The 20,644-nt window shown below is 44.9% G+C and overlaps 3 protein-coding genes across 3 annotated transcripts; 2 read left to right on the top strand and 1 right to left on the bottom strand.

Moving 5' to 3' along the window:
- Positions 1-142: 142 nt before the first annotated feature.
- Positions 143-6,792, bottom strand: LOC144741450 (sushi repeat-containing protein SRPX2-like). Its single transcript, XM_078623974.1, is given in 12 exon segments — positions 143-323; positions 1,341-1,462; positions 1,557-1,690; positions 1,762-1,935; positions 2,861-2,972; positions 3,053-3,154; positions 3,156-3,181; positions 3,476-3,652; positions 3,729-3,745; positions 3,902-4,094; positions 4,223-4,300; positions 6,744-6,792. Coding segments are annotated over 12 exon segments (1,365 nt in total).
- A 1,176-nt stretch (positions 6,793-7,968) lies between these two features.
- LOC144741453 (tetraspanin-7-like) lies at positions 7,969-12,051 on the top strand. The gene is given in 8 exon segments (XM_078623977.1): positions 7,969-8,055; positions 9,653-9,841; positions 9,895-9,969; positions 10,052-10,147; positions 10,543-10,587; positions 10,590-10,700; positions 10,798-10,881; positions 11,983-12,051. Coding segments are annotated over 8 exon segments (756 nt in total).
- A 2,028-nt stretch (positions 12,052-14,079) lies between these two features.
- On the top strand, positions 14,080-14,580 carry LOC144741454 (mid1-interacting protein 1-like). The gene is given in 4 exon segments (XM_078623978.1): positions 14,080-14,112; positions 14,114-14,323; positions 14,325-14,477; positions 14,479-14,580. Coding segments are annotated over 4 exon segments (498 nt in total).
- The last annotated feature ends 6,064 nt before the right edge of the window (positions 14,581-20,644 follow it).

Here is a 20,644-nt window from a genome sequence, read left to right as displayed (position 1 = left end):
GCTCACACATCAGTGTTGTATCATGGTCACGTTTGAACATAAATCCCTTCTCATGTTCTTCTGGACCTGCTGTTTGAACGTCTACTCTGTAATAGTAATACTGATTAGTTCATCACCGTGGCAACTGGAGCACTTCTTTAAATTAATCACAGAAGTCCTGGTGGAGTTCCAGACGCTCTCGTTCCTGTTCATCCAGGAGGAAACTGTCGATGAAGGCGAACAGCTCATCTGACGACATAGGGGTTATGAATCTCTCTCGGTCCACTCCCAGCCTGTCCAGCAGCACCATGCTGAAATACGATCTGGAGATTTTGAACATTTGCCTGCAGAGGATTTGAAAAGAGACACATCAACTTATGTCACTGTGACAACTGGTAGCAAATCTGCCCTTTTCAGTTCTGAATGCTCAGTTTTTTTAGCTACGCCGTCGTCACCACCGACTCCTGTGAGGACCATCTGTCCGTCTGTGAGCGCTACGTGCTCCACTTGGCTCACCAGCGACATACTACATGTGTGCAATTTGTTGATGAGCAGGCAGCACACACGTTCAGTGCAGTACGTCTGTAATCGTCACCACAGGCAACCGTTTTCTTGTATATTTCATACAATATTGATCACTGGTCATTATAGCTATTAATTACTCTGTAATGCTCTTTCACAGTTGGTGGCGGTTTATAAAACAGCTCTACAGAACGTCCTTATTCAGCTCCATTCCCTGGCATAATCTTTCTCTTCCTCTGTTTTTCTTTCATTTCCTTATTTCCCAGCACGCTTTCGATGTGCTTCACTATGTAACACGGTTTGTGTGTCAGTGGAGAGACTGAAGATTAGGCGAGACATTTTCCAGTGTGGAAAAAGTGAGCCGCATGTCTGCTGGAAAGAAATAGACTTTGGTACTGCTTGTAAGTCCTCACAGTATGTGTCTTGCATTTCTCTGAAGTTTAAGAGATTTGACTGACATTGGACAAGTTAAAAGTGTTGGTCGGAGGAGAGTTGTTCTATTCTCTAGTCAAACATCTGTCACTGACACACTGGACTGTTCCTCTGTAAAGTCAGACAGAGTCTTTACTAGGTGGCTCCGGACATTTAAATGGATTTTAGGACACACAACCCTTTTCAGTTCAACCCTAAACTGAACGTGTTCCCTCTCCTTGTTTTCATATTTATCACTATGCACACTTTGTCCCGTTTTAACTGCAGTGTTAACTTGTGTGTCTGTCTGCGTGTGTGCATGTTCTTTGTGCTGTTATAGACAAGTGTGTGTTCCATTGCAACATGAATACATGAATGCGTCTGGGTCAAATTGACCCAAAGAGTGTATCTTCAAATCTGTGAGTTACCTCAGCTCCTCCATGGCTTCGGCGCTCAGCTGCTTCTCCTTGATGCGGCCTGTCTCACGAGGCGGGGACCCCAGGAGCTCGATCACAGTAACATGCCGCTGGTCTAATCCGCACTCAGACTTCTGGGAGACAGTCATCCGAGAGGAGAGTAAATGTCTGTGGCTCTTATGAGAAACAGCTTCTTTAATGTCACCAACAGCTGGACGGATGGTGAACCTGTGTCATGATGTTCTGCATCTGGTAGTCGGGGTCGGTTATGTTGGGAGCAGATACGATCAGCAGCCGCCTCTTTTCGTAGAACTGATCCAGTAGAGCAGATGCTGTTTTCACATCTGCCTTAATCTCCATCGCTGCAGACACACACGGTCTCATTTACACTCTGGATTCTACCAGATGAGATCTCACGATCTTGCAGACTCACAAACACACTCAGCAGGGTCTCCGCTCCAGTCGCGTTCATACTGGCAGACGCGACTCGACACCCCCCTGCGCTCATATCCTCCGTCACAGTGGTAATCACACGTTGCACCATAGTTATTTCCATCAGAGGAGCAGGTGACGTAGCCATGCACAGGCGGATGCAGCTCTGGACACCCTTCGCACTGGAAGGAGAAGAGACATTTCGCTTATATAGTTAAGAATATACACTACCGTTCAAAAGTTTGGGGTCACATAGAAATGTCCCCTCTTTTTGAAAGAAAAGCTTTTTTTTTTTCAATGACGGTAACATTAAATGAATTAGGACTCATCTAGACATGTGGTAAAATGACTATTCTAGCTGCGAACAGCTGATTTTAATGGAATATCTACGTACATCTACAGAGGCCTTTTCCACCAACCATCACTCCTGTGTGCTAATGCTACATTTTGTTAGCTAATCATGTTAAAAGGTGAATGATGATTCAAAAACCTTTGCGCAATTATGTTTGCACACATGAAAACTGTTGATTAGAGAAGCTATAAAACTGAAATCGTCAGCCCGGTATGTTTCCCTAAAATACTGGCATATGTTTGCAATATTCATAAAATGTCATAGAGTAAATCATTCATCAATATATGGACCAACTGTGGTACAATAAACATTCAAGATGTCTTCATGAAAAACCTGGTAAAAAGTGATATGGTCAAAATGATGCTAATTCATGCAAATTGCATGAACTTGGACAGGAAGAATGAGTTGAATCCCCTCAGGACACATGTTCCAACTTAGAAAACTACCACAAGAGGTTGTTCTGGATCAAACTACTGACTAGTCTTTGTCAGTGGGCTGATCATTTGGTTCATTGCATTTTGGGATTTTTTTTCTTGTTTCAGTTCAGCAAACCAATAGAAATGTTCATTTGACCTGATGCAGATGTCGTCTTTGTTTTTGTGGATGACTTAAGGACTTAAGGTTATGGCTCATGTACCTGGAGGGATAAGAGTTTTATTTGATTTCATACAGGGGGGGCTAATCCTTTTGGTTGTAGCTGTTAAATGTAGAATGAATTGTGCTGGTGTTTAGTATTTCGTGAGCTCACCCTCAACACGGATGATGAACTTGCAGGCGGCTCTGTTTCTGGCTTGATCATACACTTTATATCGGATGATGTTTGCGCCCTCGTTGAAGTCAGTGCCTGGCGACGGGCCCCACTAATATCACACTGCAGAGACAGACAAGAGCAACGTGTTTACGCCCGCTGAACGGAAAAAGGAAGTGGACAAAAAAAGACGTACTCCAGATGTTTATCAGCAGTATCGGTGGCAGTGGGGGGGTCCCAGGTCACCCTGGCCGTGAGTTTTCCAGGCTCTGCATATTTGATTCTGGACAGAGGGACACTTGATCTTCGGAGGCTCCGTGTCTGAAAGAGAACAACAATGCAGGACACATCAGAAAGGAAACCTTTGTATCGTGTGCAGCAGAATATGAGCACTGACACAGCACCGATCCGGATCCCGTCCACAGAACAGAAAAACAGGAAACATGCTTGTTATTGTGAAACTGAACACATCGAGGGAGGGGAGGGGAGAACTAGTATGAAGAGCAGTTGGCCTGAACAGAAATGCATGTAGCTGCAGACTAAAACTACTGAAATAATGTTCATGAAATTCCTAAACACACACAAAAGCTTTTTGTTCCAGATTCTGTTCAGGACCTGAACAAACTGGCTGCACGCCGCTCCACGTGGACCCATGCTGACAGGTGCGCGAGTGTTCCCCGTCGATACGATAGCCGGGGTCACAGGTGAAGTCGCATCTGGAGTCCACCACAAAGCCCTGAGTGCAGGAGTATCGGCCGTACGGGATGAGGGGAAGTACATGGCAACGCATCTCTGTGCAGACATCCCCCACAAACACAGTGTGTCACATTCAACACATTCACCGGATCAGTAACGGCTGGGAGATCACGTCGGCAGTGTTTGGGACTGTTGACATCCCATGAAAGACATCAGTATTTGTTCACTACACGGCTACAGCCTACAGCACTACCACATTTTGTGAGTCATGTCAGTTTTTCATGGGATTTGAACATCACCAGATGAATCCAAACACTGCCTCTTAAAATGTTTCCTCCCACTGACTGCGGCAGAACGCGGTCCCCGGACCAGCGGCGGTTGGCGAGGCACTGAATGGAGCGCCTGCCCAGCAGTCGGTATCCTCTGTCGCAGCTCATCTCGCAGCGGGTGCCCAGCGTGCTCCTGTACGCGCGACCTTGAGGGGAGTGGCAGGTCACCTCCCCGTTGGTCAGATGTGGAGAATGACACCAGTGTGGATCTGTTTGTGAACAGCAGCAAATCTGTGTGAGACTCAACACACACACACACAACTGGCTGCAGTGTGGGGACGCGTGTATAAATGGAGAACACATTCACAGTGTAACCGCATGTGTTGTGCATACACACCTTTGTAGTCCAGTTGCGGAGTATTGTCTTCCACTGCGTAGTCGTTGTAGGCGTCATACGATATGGTCGCAGAGGCAGCTGAGTCACCACAAAGCAGAAACGTGGGAACAAGCAGCAAACATTTAACTGGGCCGAGAGACCCGATTCAAGTTGTTACAAGACAAACGTGGCGTGAAAACGTGATTCACTCCGACCGTCTGCAGCAACAGCAATTGCATTTGTGGAGACATGTAGGTCACCACCTCCCGTCCATAACTCCTCTTAGGTTTCCTTTAACGTATCTCAGTTACATTCCAGTCACACACCTGGATTTGCCATCAGTGAAGTAAAGCTGCTTGAGAAAACAAAGGAATCTTTCAAGGAGACGTGAATATGATTACAGGCAAAGCCGATCAGATAAATCCTAAATATACTACTACTGAATCTACATTTCCTTCTACCTCTGCAGATTGATCCTTTTCCCCAATTGGTCCCATTGTGTGTCACTGATCCTGACACAGAGCTCATTGTGACTGACAGCTGAAACATGACCTCTTCTACAGAGACAGTAGAAACACTGGAAATGTCAAATAATAGAATAACCTTTGGCCATTACTACGTATGTATTTACCACTTTCTTCACATGACCGTACCAGCATTTTATTGTGTATTGTTCTTAAATTATATTATATTATAGTATAATTATATTATTATAAATTAAAATATATATGTATTAACAACATATTAATTAAAATTGTTGGATAATGTTGAAGTTGTTATTTAATTACGCAATAGAACATTAATGTGTGGAAGTTCTTATATTCAACTTGGCTCCTCATAAAACTGTTCCAGATTGACCAGTGTCGCGTGGATGAAGCCTGTCGTCAGCATTTTTCTCACAATGAGCCAAACGTTCCAGTTTGCAAAACTTCCCCTAACTAGTATTTCACACAACCCAACATACACACACACAGTGTGCCAGAGGAAACCGGCTAAACTCATCAGTCTAATGTTGCGCACTGCAGGAGAGACAACAGACGTTCAGCTGTTGACAGTCGACATGCATCGTCATGCAGTTAGAAATTAGAAATCTGTCTATCTAATAACTTGTGCATGTGAGTGCATGTATGCTTCTGTGTTTCAGTGTTCTCAAATGTCTCTCACTTGCTTTGAAACTGCATGTTCTTGTTACCTTTATCTGTTTTAATGTGCTTGTCTAAAAACTTGTTACAAACTCAGAAAATCTGATTTTGTTTCAAAGAAGCAAACACACTTTTTCAGGTCTCTTCAGAAACAGATGTAATTCTTCACAGTTCCACTAAAAAGACACCTTTTCTAGCAGATTTTCCCATTTCCAGATTGTTCCAGGCCAAATTATATACAATTATCCTCAATTTGACAACAAAGATTCCAAAGTATCCAAGAAATCGGACTTTTCTTCTTTTGTGTCCCATCACACTTTACCACCTCTCAGACTGAGCTTCTCACCCATTTGAAGAGACAGTAGTTCTTATGTGTGAGTCTCATCCTTCTGATATTAATAACAAAGATGAACATCCTCTCGACCTCTTTGGATTATCAAAAGAGCACAAGTATCTTCTGGGTGGACCTGTGGTCACATCATTATCTTGCAGCATTAAATGGAGGCTTCAGCTCACTGGGCCCAGAGGGAGACAGCTCAGTAATTAACTGGCAGTGACGGAGACGAGCTGTAATTAAACTGCCTGGTCAGCAATCAGGAGAACCTGAAGAGGAAGACTCCTCTGTTTTGTTCTCAGTTCATTTTCAATGGATTTTTTTTTTTCAGCAGAGAAGTTATGAAGCCACAGCTCTTCATTCCTGAGGGATCAGTGGGCACCATTTGCATTCATCCCATCGCCTATGAACACTCAGCACATCTGCATCTAATACAACTGTTCTTACTGCTGAGGTGAAGCTTGTTTTTCCCATATTGGGGAAAAGATAAGGATATTTGCTCTGGCTGAGATCCAAATCCCGAATAGTTTAGAGCAGGGGAACTCAAAATGGGGTGTGATGACCCCCAGAGGTCCCTGGGATTCTTCCAGGAGGTCCTCAGCAACACAGTTTGGGAGGAACAACGAGGAACCACTTCATTTCACCTTTTTTAAACTTTACGTTCCTTCAAAACAATAAACCTCAAAACACATGGCTATTTAAATGTTATCGGTCATTTATTTTTTGTTTATTGGTTTGTTTGTGGTTCTATATTAAATATTGGATTCATTTATTTTTGGTAATTATTATATCTATTCGTGACCTTTTACGAACCTTTTATGAAAAAAGTTTTGAGAGACAAACGAGACAAACATAACAATATCACATGAACTTAACTGACAGATCAGATCAGTTCATATGTTAGAAACCTTGAAGAAGACCACTGAAGTTCTCGACTCCTTCACACAGTGGAACGTTTGTTTAAAACATCTCGATGACGTTTAGAATGTGGTTTTCGTGTCTTTGACTTGACTGCCTGTGAAAACCAGAGATGGAGCCAACAAAGGGGTTGATTGTTCGGACTCACCTGCGAGAAATAAAAGCAGCGCAGGAAGAGTTGTGCTCCCAGTAATCATGGCTCCAGACCTGCAGCCAAGATCCTCTCCCAACTCGAGGACAAACTGCGCAGCTTCTTTCCCGGTTTCAAATCCAAATAGAGACAGACAAACAACCAACGGTTGACAACGGTTACAATCGACTCCCTGTCAACCTTTACACATCTGCACCGACTCGTCCCTGTTGTCTCTGTCTTTTGTCTCCGCAGCTTTCCACAAACACTCACCGCTAGGTGGCGCTGGGGGTCCGCGTGTGTGTGTGTGTGTGTGTGTGTGTGTGTGTGTGTGTGTGTGTGTGTGTGTGTGTGTGTGTGTGTGTGTGTGTGTGTGTGTGTGTGTGTGTGTGTGTGCGTGTGCGTGTGTGTGTGTGTGTCTGTGTGTCTCTGTGTGTGTGTGTCCCTTCAAACTCCACCTCCCAAGAAGACCCAACGCCTGGGAATGTGATATGACCGATATGACAGATCAAACCCTTGTGGCCGATTATTTAAACCTGTGTTATAACTTATAATCAAGGCTCTGCTGCCACCATACTGTTATTTGTTGGCTAAATGAATCTTCCAATCTTAAAATAACCTTCAGATTGGTCTTTCCATGAGCGACATGTAATGTATCTTCCAGATAACGTGATTAATAGGAAGCGTGTCACATCAGAAACAGTATGAGTCCTGACAGGAAGTGCCTTCGACATAAAAGCATGCTGTTCAACAGGTTAAAAACAAATAATCCAAATATGTCCCTACACTCATATATGGCCCTAAATTCATTAATTCGGATTTTGAAAATCCAAAGCATCTGTCTGATAATAAACAGATTCAACTCAAACATTTGCACACGTGCCCTCAAGGAAAAATAGATGGATTGAAACAAGTTTAAATAACAATAATTAATCTGTTCAGTGTGACAAATAAGGAAATATATCAAATCTGCCTCGTAAAACAATACAAATACTGCTGCCAGTTGGACCTTTATTTTGAAATTCGTACTTGAAAATTCGTACTTCAGGAATGGCTGCTGGTTTGACGCCGGTCTGGGAACCGTCGATCCCCTCAGGAAAGTGAATCTGTGTAAGTGACGACACTTCCACCCCGCACCCCCCCATTTGCCCTGGATTTATCTCCCGAAGTTTTCCCCTCGCCTCTACAAGGGGTGAATCTGTTCTGTCTTCTGATTTCTCCGCGCCCAAAGTGAAAAGCAAAGATGTCTCCGCCGTCGCGTCGGCTCCAGACGAAGCCTGTGATCACCTGTCTGAAGACGTTCCTCATCTCCTACAGCCTCATTTTCTGGGTGAGCACCGGGAAACTAGCTAGCAGCAACAATGGGCTAGGAGCGGCGGTGCCAGCGGGGCTCCGGCTAAAATCACCACCGTGACACGCTCAAAGTGAAATTAGTGTTAATGGGGGGTTGTTTTTGTTTGTTGTTGGCGTTTTTGCTGTAAATTATAACCACTTGTTGACAGTTCCCGGACGGGCTGGGACACGACATTTTGGTGTGAGAAAAGTAATGTTAGCCGTTAGCTTTGCGTCCAAACAGACCAAAAGTCGAACAGCTCACGGTTAAAGTCATTTAGTTCGAGCTGGAATAGTTTTAGAGTAATTAATGTACGTGTGACAAGTGAAACATCTGCTCCCACACGACACTGCAGTATGATTGGTTGATTAATACTAGTGTTGATGTTCGGTTAGTCAACATGGTGAAAGGTAAAAGCAATGACATGGTATTTCTCAAGTTATTACTTATGCGTCTTTAAACATTATGACATTTTCTGAGGTAAAAATGCAAAGTATCTACTGGTTCGTTTCTAAATAAAATTAAAATGTGTTTATTCAGAAAATGGTGACAATTTGTATCAATATAAGTATTATTGCGAACAACATCGGACAAAAATAAAGGTGTCACACTGAGGATGAAACAGGGAAAATATAGGAACTGTTAAAAAAACAGATCTGTTGAACCTTTAGTCAGTCACTAGTACTACTACTGCTACTACTACTATTGCTGTTGGTCAATTACAGGTGTACCTTGATGCTTTGTGGTATAAAATGGTCATTTGCAGTGTTGACCACCAGTCACGTACATGTTCGTGTTGTGAGTTATCTTTGCTCATACTGCCGCTGTTTATCTTAAGATCTGTCAAACAGCCCTCTGCTGCAGCAGCGGGACACAAAGTTCAGGTTTGTGCTTGCGTCTGTGGCTTTATTGCTCCTGCCTGGCTGAGCTGATGTCTCCCTCCAGGCTAATGGCTTGTGTGGACAGCGTTAAAGAAAAATGCTGTTTTGTTGCAATCACAGGTCCTGGCTTTAGAGTGTGTGTTTCTATCGATTATATAAAAATAATCCATTAACGGTCATATTAAAGGAGAGACCATTTATAACGTGAACACATCAGGCTGCCGCACCTCAATCTTAACTCCTCTGCTTTGGCCCATCTGTATTTCCTCCCCTGCGAGGAGGCAGTGTAGATTTAATAAAAGAAATCAATGGTGGAAATTGTGTTTTGGATTCCTCTCTTCATGCTTCTAAATTAAAAGTGTTCTGACATTTATCAGATTAGGTGCAGAGTGATCACTGGTTTGGTTGGTACATATACTTCTGACCAACAGAACAAACTCTGAACTTCATTTTATCATCAATAATGACAAACATAAGTAAAGCAGAACGTCTAATTTCATTTTTTTTAACTCAATCATTAAACTATTCCTGTGAGTGGCAAACGGTGGAACAAAACCCAAACGGTTAAGATAACAAGGTTTGATATTAGGCAAACACATAATGCTTGTTAGTCTCGAAGACGCCATTGTGTCATCACTAAAATAGCCCGTCAATATCACGTTTTTGTTTGTTACTCTTTGATGTTGGAGCTGATTGGCCTCGCTGTCCCTCAGTTCACAGGAATGATCCTGCTGGCTGTCGGGGTGTGGGGGAAGGTGAGCCTCGAGGCGTACTTCTCCTTGGCCTCTGATGACAGCACCAATGCGCCTTATGTCCTCATCGGAACTGGAGCCATCATCGTCATTTTCGGACTGTTTGGTTGCTTCGCCACATGCCGAGGAAGCCCATGGATGCTTAAACTGGCTCGAAATCTCTTCACGCGCAAACATGTCTAACTTGTTTTCCGTGTCCTCAGTATGCCATGTTCTTGACTGTGGTGTTCCTGGCGGAGCTTGTGGCTGGTGTGTCAGGCTTCATCTTCAGGCACGAGGTGAGTTATTGGTGCAAAACAAGTAAGTGCTCTAAGGTGGAAAGCGGATGTTCATTCAAATACAATTGACTGTGTTTTACAGATAAAGGCTAAATTGGGAAGTGCCTACCAAAATGCTGTGACATACTACAACGCCACAGACAGCAGCAGCACTGCAGTGGACGCCATCCAGAGGACTGTAAGTGGGAGCTAATGCTTTAACCAGACTTTGTTGGCATCTTATTGTCACCAGTTTTTTATATTTCTGCTCATATAGGAGCATTTCCATCCAGTGACACACTTGGCTCTTGTCACTGCAGACGTTTCTCCTATAGAGGGGTAACAACATCTGCAGTAGCATCACTGTAAAGCTGTTTTTCACTGATTTAAACTTTAAAACCACCGTCCTTGGTTTTCCAAAATACTACGAGGGCGGCAGCACCTGCAAACTGTTTTAGAGCTGCTGCAGCGGCGGGTTTTGGGGATGAAACGTAAATAATTTTAGAATTTAAGTTTAGTTTTACAATCAAAACAGGTGAAGTGGATGTAGCCTCAGTGGTATTTCTAACTTTTTGTTGCCTCTCTTACTTATAGTTACACTGCTGTGGGGTGAAAAATTACACTGACTGGAGCGACACCGCGCCTACTTCAAAGAGAAGGGCATCCCTGCCAGCTGCTGTAAAGACAGCTCAAACTGCTCGCCAGAGACACTGAAAGACCTGGACAAGGCTCAGAAGGAAGTGTACACATCAGTGAGTTGAGACCTCCACTACCTGTTTGTCATATTTGAATAGTCAAAATGTTACAGGAGGCCCCAAAATATAATCAGTGTATATTTGTGCTGTTCAGGGCTGCTTTGCACTGGTGACTCAGGTGATGGAGTCCAACCTTGGCATCATTGCTGGGATCTCCTTTGGGATTGCCTTCTTCCAGGTACATGACATGATGGTCTTTGGAGCAGTTTATACCTCTGATGCTTTCCTTTGCCTGTGATCAACATCGTTTTGCTCACACTGATGAACCTGCAGAGAGCTTTCAACTGCAGCTCCCATCAGCTTTACTGAGGTTATTGTTTATCTGTCTGGCTGCAGTTTAGCTGTGAATGTTGTTTTCAGAGGAGGAATCGCTCATTGTCAGTACATAATAGACAGTTGGTGTATAACTGGTGGACAACGTGGAACATTTATTATTTCCCCCAGGATAATATTTAGGAGATAAATGAAAATGGAGGTAAAGGGGACTGAACAATGAGCTGAAATCCACCAGGTGTGAACGACATTAAATGTGGAAATAAGCTCCAACAGAAAGCCTCCTGACGGGCTTTTACATTGTTCCAGACACAGTGACTATACAAATTTTTAGAAGTACCTGTTTTTTGTGGGTGTGGCCAACATCCCCCAGTTTAATACACCACATTTGTGTAGCAAGAACCAGCCGACACTTGCGACGATGATGATGTCATGATCCGTAAGTGGCCAGAATGTTTATGTAGTTTTAAATGAAAAACACCACACCAACGTGGAGCAATCCCCCATCACGTCACGTCGTGTTTGTTTAGTTGTGTGTGCTTTGTCTAAAATGGAATTATGCTCCACATTACCTGCAAACCCACTGAAGTAGGTGGGGGGCTTTCTGGTTAAAACAGGACCATCTGTGCTGCTCCTTTGTGTCAACAACACGTCATGTACACCTGCAGTCAAGTACTTACACAGTCACCTACAAAGAGCTAAGAGAACTAGATAGGCTTCACAGTCAAGTCATATTAGAGTGGGGCGAGCAAACTTTATGAGGTCCCTGTGCACAGTTTGCAAACTAGTGGGATTTGAAATGTTTTACTTCTTCTTTGTGGAAAGAAATGAATCGAACTACACATTGATTGTAACACCCCCTGTTGGTCAGTGCATGCAAACTCGGTAACACACAGTCTGTGCTCAGGGTGTCATTACTGTCATTGACGTTGAACTGCCCTAGAGGGTCTGATGTTCGTCTCTTGGGACATTTCTATAGCTATTAAATCTGTATTTTTCTGCTCAGGTCATTGGAATATTCCTAGCCTGCTGCTTGTCTCGATACATAACCAACAACCAGTACGAGATGGTATAACTGATCCAAAGGTTGGTACTTTTTATTACATTAAAAAACGTTAATTATTGTGGGACTTACAGCTATTATTGCTTCAATATTACACATACATATGATGGATGAAACCTGTTTTGTCTTTTAGGTGTCTGGTGAGCAGCTCCTGACGAAAAAAAACTGAGTAAAACGAATCTCTTGTGTTTTTAAAATTGTCTTGTTAGCTAAAATACTTTTAGAGAGAGAAAGAAAACTCACTGCTTCTTTTATCCAATCTCACTTAAGGGCAAAGGAGCAGGAGAGGCTACGGTTAGGGAGTTTAAAGGGTTAACAAAAAGGGATATCTGCAGATGACTTAAACCAAATAAAGGGACCTGGACATTTCACACATAGTTTCTTACTCTTCGGATATAATTAGGGAATATCCAGTGTAGATGTTATCTTATTTTCTATTTCTTGTCTTTTATGTAATGCAGCAGCCTTATTTTGTGAAAATGACTAAGCCGACATACGCCTTCTTTTTCCCAACACTAAGTGAATTTTTGCATGAACTTTAAGGCCACAGCCTTTATGGTGGGTCACCATGGTGAAATGATTAAAAGAAGACGTGGGTTGTGTGTACCATGCCTTACGATGATGCAGGTTTCTGTGTTTCTGGAGGTCCGCCCTTCATATGTGCCAATGAGAACCCAGCCAACGTCATATCACAGTTGTCAGTGTTAAACTATTTCTTTTGTTGATGCATGCAAAATATTTGAGGGAAAGAAATAAAGGGGAAACCTAGTACCTTGTACTGCCCAACAGCCTACAACTGTGTCTGTTTAGTGTGTGTGTGTGTGTCTTATTCATATTTATTACTAAAGATTACAAATTTGTAACAATAGATGGTTGGTCCAATATTCAGTGTGCACAAACACATTAAAAATTACCCAAAATACTAAGTTTTACGTATTCAAAATACAGTAAATCAGTTAAATCACTACTTTGACTATTTCCAACAGGAAGACTCACTCAACCTGCCACAGGTGTAATGGATAATTTTAATAGGTCCAACATGGCGGACCTGCCTCGCCTCTAATTAACATGATTAAAGAAATCTGTTCCTGCTATAGTTTCTTCAAATTTCGTGTGCCCTCTTCACCGCTGACCTGCCCTTCACACCTAGGAGCGAAATTAAATCCCAGCGGCGTTCGAAGTAAGAGTACAACACGAACGACTGAACAAACGATACCTTAATGGAAGGCTGCACAGAGCCGGGTCCAGCAGCCAGGGGGCGCTGCCGTGCAACGAATGTGCGATAGGAGATCAGTCACGAGGAAAAAAAATGGCTCAAACTTTCTATTACACGGTGACATTAGCGTGTTTTTTTATTTACACGATGTGCTGCTTCGCAACGTGAAACGCTTGCCGCTTGACCCATCCGGAAAATATGACGAGTTCAGGGAGTAAATCGCAGACGAGCTTTCACAAAGACGTTTGATTGGCAGCAGGGCGCGGCTCATCATTGGCCAGTTCTCGATCAGACGCTCTTGAGCCCGCCCCTTTCTTGTCCGCTGGCCAATTGGATCGCTGGAAAGAAAGAGGGGGGGGGGCTTTTTTCCGCTCGGTAACCCGGCTGCCTCGTATAAAAGCGAGCTTTAACTGACAATCAGCTAAGGAAATCGTCAGTTTCCTTCCCGGCGGTCGCTGTGCGGACCCTGAGAGGATTTGGTTTTCTCTCCATCGTACCCGAAAACAACTTCCTCAGGCCTTCTCGTGGTTCAGGTTAGTAGTTTGGGTTTTTTTTTCCCACGTTCGGTACATTTTGATTCTAGAGCGTTTCAGTAACCGGAAGTCAAGGTCATACTAAACGAATGCGGTACAATGAGAGCGCAGCGGTGGGTTTTTATTGGAACGAATGAGTGAGAACACCTGCAGTCTTGAAGTAATTGTTGCTCTCAATGAGCTTCCATCTCACCATGCTGCACCTTATTTCCCGCAGATCAGCCACGTCTCGGACACAATCTGCCTTAACTCCTGCCTGTCACAGTAACCAAGCAGCCCAAAGCCTTCACCATGATGCAGATCAACAGCGACTCCGCCAGCAACAAAGCACTCGCTCATCAACGTCATGCACCGTTTCATAGCAGCTGCCAACAACATGGACGAAACCATCATGGTGCCCAGCCTGCTGCGAGACATGCCCCTGGAGGAGCAGGCGGCCAGCCGGGTGGAGACCAACAACAACGACAACGAGTCGCCGTGCCCCAACAAGCAGCAGAGGGACATGTACGAGCACTACCTGCTCCTTAAGTCCATAAAAGAACGACATGGAGTGGGGTCTGCTGAAGAGGGAGATGAGCAGCGGCGCCAGCTTCCTTGAGATGGCGGTGAAGCAGGAGGAGCAGAAGCCAGTCACTGGAGATCTGCTCCTGGAAGACAACGCCGACCTGGAGCACCAGTTTCATTACCACCCTCCGAGGACTCTTTGGAGTTCTGTCGAAGCTCACCATGCAAGCAGATCATCTCACCAACAGATACAAGAGAGAAATTGGAGGGGGAAACTTCATGAGATAGAACCGGGATACTCTTCTGCTCCTTCCTGCAACAGAGGGATGTATTATGAGAAAGGCCTCATCTCTTCATAATAGGTCTCAATGGACAGTGAACTGACCAGGGCTTCTCTCACTTCTGAGTCGCAACACTCCTCTTCCCAGCCTGCTGCCCCTTCCACATCCAGAAACCAGTGACGCCCGCACCAGCGCACCCGCCTGTTTGTCAGGCTGACGCGAGTGCTGGATGGAGGTTTATCGAGTCCAGATGAAGCACAGCTGTTTTTTTTGCAGAAACTTCCCCCTTCGTCCGTCTTTTCATTTCAAATTAGAGTATGAGTTTGTCTCCCAGATGTTTGTGAATAAAAGGTTTGACTGTAGGAGATATTGAATGCTGGTTGTTCTGTCCCTCCTGTTTTTAAAAACGTAATCTTAATGCTGAGCTGAGAGACTCTGACTGCAGAGTTTCTCCGCTTCTCTTTAACATGGCGTGCCTTGACTTTTTTTTTTTTTTTTTTTATAACGCTCATGCCCTGTTCAGTTGGCTCCCATTGTACGGTACATCAAGGTGTCGCATCGACCTGTTTCATTTGTCCTTGGATATTTCAAAATATTTTATATTGTGCTGAAATGCAATTGAAATAAATAATTGGACCCTTTTCCTGAGCATGTTCATTTGTGCATTCAGACAGCCTTGTGTGTGTGTGTGAAGCTCTTCCATGTTGATGACAGCTACTCTCCAGGTGGTTCTTTAGGTGGGGTGAGTTTACGGTCTTTACATAATGGGGTTTGAGGGATTCACCTAAAGAGGATTTACCTAAAGGAGAAGGTGCAAAGCTGTTGTAAAAGAGGTCAACTTAATAGAACATGACATGTCAATTCATCAGTTCACTCACTGGTGACTTCAAAAACGGTATCTTAAGTGGTTTTTTTGTAAAACAAAGTAAACTAAAAGACTGTTTGTCTTTGAGCTGTATAGTTAGGTGCTGCTTGGCTGTATGTTTTGTGTTTTCACTTACATAATCCACCAGAAAGAGAAGGCTATAACACTTGACGTGATAAGACCTGATTTCAAGACATTTCAAGACGTCTGCCTGGGTGGAGCGGCAGACGTGACCTTTAAAACCTCTGAACGAGTCTGCAGAGCTCTGCACCTTTGGCCGTCAACACGTGGCTGTGGAATAAATTCATATAAAACTGATAACACATGTTCTACATCGTAAGTAGTTGCCCTTCACAAGTTGTCACGTCCATCACAGTGTAAAACCCTCCCCTTAGCAACAGCTTCACCGGCATGAGCCAATCAGGATGCAAAGCCCCCCCCCCCCCACCACCACCACCACCACCCCCCCACCACTCAAAGGCATCGCAGCGATTAGCAGACTGTGATGAAGGGCGTCCGGGAACCAAGTGGCGGTCGACACGGTGAAAGAGCGCAGGCACATAGGTGCTGAGAGTTTGCATAAAAGTGCAGCACGAGTCTGGCGCTGCGAGGCTGAGGCCTTCCTCTTGTCTGACACACAGTGGCGCACACAAATGGCTGCAGATCAAAATGGCCGCGCTGGTCAGCGCATCAACCCACTCAGACAAACTGGGTCAACCAAACTGGTGACAGCTGGCCAGACAGCAGCGGCGGATCCACACCAGGTTTCCATTCTTTGAGGATCTTAGACTGGTTTTAATCAGATCGACAAAACAGAAATCTGGTGATTTCCTCAGTGAATGTCAGCAGGAGACATTTTAAACTGCCTTTAGATGCATGTGAAGTGAAAAAGTTAGAATATATCTAAACTTGGCCTCGGACTTTCCCAAGAATCCCTTTGCACACAGACTCCAAAGAAATGTGAAAGGGCTTGATATTCAGTCATACAGATATGATTGTGGCTGGTGTTCACGAGGAGCCAGTCGCGGTCATGAGGCGGGAAAGCAAAGAACAGACGGCTGCAGAGTTGTGAGGACGCATTTCATCACCGTTTATGTAGTTTTACCTACAGAGTCCGATGATATGGAAGCCGCCAGTCCACCTTAAACTTGTCGTGTGATAATTTGTCGCGTCATGAAATGTGAGCCGTGGTGTTGTAAGACTTCTTGGACTGGGGGCCATGTGAGCAGGACAGTTTGGAACACTGGAGACATTTTGGTGTTGAAAGGCTCCCGAGGCTGCTCCACCCTCTTGCCCACCCGAGGCTGCGTGATCACACATTTGGCAGATGATGTGTGCTGTCGCTGCGAAGCCTCCGTTTCACCTCAGACTGTTACTCAACGACTGCACAGCTCCTACGTGACCCCCCAGAGAACCCCAGCTGGCGACAAACCTGAGGTTATTGCTTAATGACGCAGGTCAAGTCAACCTGGCTCTCGTATCTGCTCAGCAGTGTTCGACAATCTGTACGGCAGATATCTTGGTGGCCACGCCCACGCCCTGTTCGGCCCCTCCGGTGACAGCACTGTTCCCTGGGCAAACATTCATGGTGCTTGTTTGCTTTGAAATTTAAAACCCTTTGTAAAACTGAGAGGAGAAGTGTTGAAGATTTTCATTCTGTGCAAAGGTAAACGTACTGTGTAGTGTAAGACGTTGAGAGATGGTGAAAACCTCGTCACTGCTCATTTCAGGGACGCACAATATGCTGCTTTGTGCTGCGGATATAACCGGAGACAGCCTGCACGCTGATGTCATTACCGTTTCTGCCGAGTCGCAAAAAAGAGCACTGTGGACATCTTTGGATTGTCCTTTTAGTGCGTTTCAAACCCCGTTGGCTAACATTTTGTGCTTCACGCTACGGATGAGCAAACAAAGAACTAAAGTCGGCATTTCAGTTCAACGGTTTTCAGAAACGTTCGCACAAAGGAAAAAAAAAAGAGTACAAGGGTGTGAAACTGTGCTGTTGTTCAGGTCCATGTGGACGTTGAACTGTCAATTCTCGTCGTCATGTGTAAACTGTGTTTAATTTCCTGTCAGCAGGGACGACGGGACAGAGTTAACACAATGTTTGACACCTCCTGGTGACGGGGTCAGAATCAGAGAAGCTGGAGAAAATAATGATTTATGTTCCACACGTTTGTTTTATGTCTCGTTGCAGCTATAAACCCTCTGCACGAGGTGTGTTCTGTTGGAAATCTGTGACTCTTTTGTTTTGCAGCTGTAGCTTTGCTATGAGTCACTATCAGTAAACGTTCCCGTTGAATAGTCCGTTTGAATTTGTGTGAAAAGTCTCCGCGTTAATGTGTGTCTCACTGTTGTGAAAAAGCAAAATGTCGCAGATTGCCCAAACGTACACTGTATGAAACAACAGCTGAGGAACCACACCGATCAGCTCCTGAGTCTCAGTAGACCCTGTAGACCCTGTCCACGTCGAATGATCAGCTCACGTTCTAACGTCTATAAATGTGAGGCGGTGGCCTCTGCAGCTCGTTCGTCTTGTCGGTCCGTGGACGCAGCTGCGATGCCGAGAACACCATGTTCTCTTCCAGACAGAGGCTTTCCCACCCAGCTCCTGGAGCACAAAAGCCCCGAACTCCTTCTTCAGGAGACCTTGGCCCAGTGTCTTTGTTTTTGGGGGGAGTGTTTGGACTGCCAGCACCTTCCCGGCTAGTGAGGCACACACACACACACACACACACACACACACACAGAGAACATATAGCTGATGCCACTGCCCTGCTACTTGGAACATATTGGGAGGAATGTGTAAGGTTATGTAAGAGGCAAGTGGGCGGGGAGCTGAGCTGGAGCAGCTTACAGCCTGACACCGAGAGCTCAGCCCTGTCTGTCGCTGTGGATTTCCTACCAGCGTGCGCTTCCTATGTCAGAGGAATCCTCTAAATGTTGTAGCTAACATGTCATTACCATTATAGCCCAGCTCAGTAATGCAGCTACTGACATAATAATCCCCCAACAAACCACAGGACAAATGGAAAACAGGAAGCTGCGTCCTCCAGCAACTTCCTCTCTCTGCAGGGAGAAAAACAGATGTACTGAACGCAGTGGAGCTTCACTCCTTTACCGTGTTTGTTAAACAGATTGGTAGTTTTCGCTTCATCCTCCTGACACCCAAAACCAAACCACCTCAGAGGAGGTGATATCGGTGCGTTATCTCAGAAACTTTGCCCCTCTCTCATTCTCAGAGGTTCTGTGCACGTATTACTGCGTCTGTGTCTTCTTCTAATGATTACGTCGGTAAGAACGTGCTGCTCTCAGAGACACGGCCGCTGGGAACCACAGCGAGAGAAAGAATGATTTCTACGCAGGTCAGCGGCCGAGTCCGTCTCTGGCCAGCTGCTGTGTTTAATCTAATCTGCAAGACAATGGCTCTGTGTGTGTGTGTGTGTGTGTGTGTGTGTGTGTGTGTGTGTTCTCTTACATAAAGGCCTGTTTTGTCTGTGCAGTGACTGAAACCCTTTACAAATCAGTGTGTGATCGGGGTTTGTTGCTACTTGTAACTCAGGAGCACTTTTCATGTTTCATGTTTTCAGAAAAACAAAATATGTTCTTTCCCAAAAAAAGGGGAGTGAGACAAAACAGATGCGCCGCATTTGTTGTCCTTTAACGGATGTATGGGACTTTACCTGGTATTTGCAGTACAAGTTGTTGAACTGGGAACTAATTTGAGTACACTACAAGTACAAGATCAATTTCCATCTGTGTGTGTGTGTGTGTGTGTGTGTGTGTGTTGACTCTGCCCTCAGTGCTTCACCGTCTCACAAACACTGAACATTGTGGGAGCAATGTCCCCAACAAGTTTCTAGAGTTGAACCTCCACGCTGCAGCGTTCCTCAAGTTTGATCAGACGCCACTGGATCAACGTTTGTTTTGTTGTGGTTTTTTTTTTTCAAATACACATGAAATACTGTCTGCAAAAACGTCTGGACAAGGTCATCTGACTTGCAACACAAAGAGGGATGATGCATGACAGTGTGTTTTCTCTGCGGGTTATATTTAGTCCCCTTAAAGGTGAAACCACAGAGTCAGAAACAGAAAGAGATTCAACAGCCGTCATTGTTGGGGAGTAACTACTTACACCACGTTACCTAATATAGGTACAGAATCAGTTAGATTACTGGAAATACTCATGATTCCAATGTGACACTTTCACCAGCGTCCCACTTGTAAGATGATTTGACCCTATGTACGATGTACTATGAATAAACTGCCAAAAAGCCAAATGTACAATAATTTGATCATCCCGTGAACGTACGGTTGTATTAATCTCTCAGGTGACCGAATCAGTTACTGCTTCACACGTCGTCAGTCATGTGTCCCGTATCAAAGCAGCTTTGATGTATGCTGCTCCGACTTAGAACACTTCGGCCTCGTGGACGCTGCACGACCTTTGGTCGGTTGACATCTCAAACTGCATGAGTGTCCCTCTCGACCTACCGCCCCAGATCAGTCCGACACGTCTCCGACCCACACTAATTATACGTCATTCTTTCTTACGGCTGGTTGCACTGTACGATATCGCCCCTCCTTTGTGCTACTCTGTACAATTGCTCGGTTGTAAACCTCAAATTGACATTGGATGTTGATTCCTATTGGGAGAAGATGGCTGACAAGCGGCAAGTCGCACTTTTTGTTGGTGCTTTTCTGCTAACTGCGAACCTGTACCTCGCCCTGGCGGACCAGGTATCCCAAGGGCTGACGCTATCGCTCTCCGGCTACTCTCCCTCATATTCCTGTCATGGTAGGAAGCAGACGACACGTCAAAGAGACACTCATGCGGTCTCCAAAGCTCCACTACTTTTTCTAATCTTTCCTCCTTTTCCTCCGACCACTCATTCTCCATGTGGAGAACTTGCAGAATCGTGATGTAGGACCCCATATATTGTACATCACGACGAAAAAATTGTTTGAAATTAATCGGGAGGGTCGCCGACTTGTCGTTAGCTCATCGGGACGTTGACGCAGCTGGACACAGCCCCCCCACTGACCCCCACTGTATGTCCCAGTGAGAGCTCACGACCCTGAGAGGCCTCTACGGGTATGCAAATTAGGCTGCGACTCGTCAGTGACGAGGAAATTCGTGGCGATATCGTACAGTGTAAACCCAGTCTGTGTTTGCGCATCTGTGTCAGGCGACCATCGCTAATCA

This window comes from Lampetra planeri, unplaced genomic scaffold (genome assembly GCF_965212315.1).
Source record: "Lampetra planeri unplaced genomic scaffold, kcLamPlan1.2.h2 scaffold_554, whole genome shotgun sequence".
In the NCBI taxonomy this organism is placed as follows: domain Eukaryota; kingdom Metazoa; phylum Chordata; class Hyperoartia; order Petromyzontiformes; family Petromyzontidae; genus Lampetra; species Lampetra planeri.
This window is presented reverse-complemented; position numbering and strand designations above follow the sequence as displayed.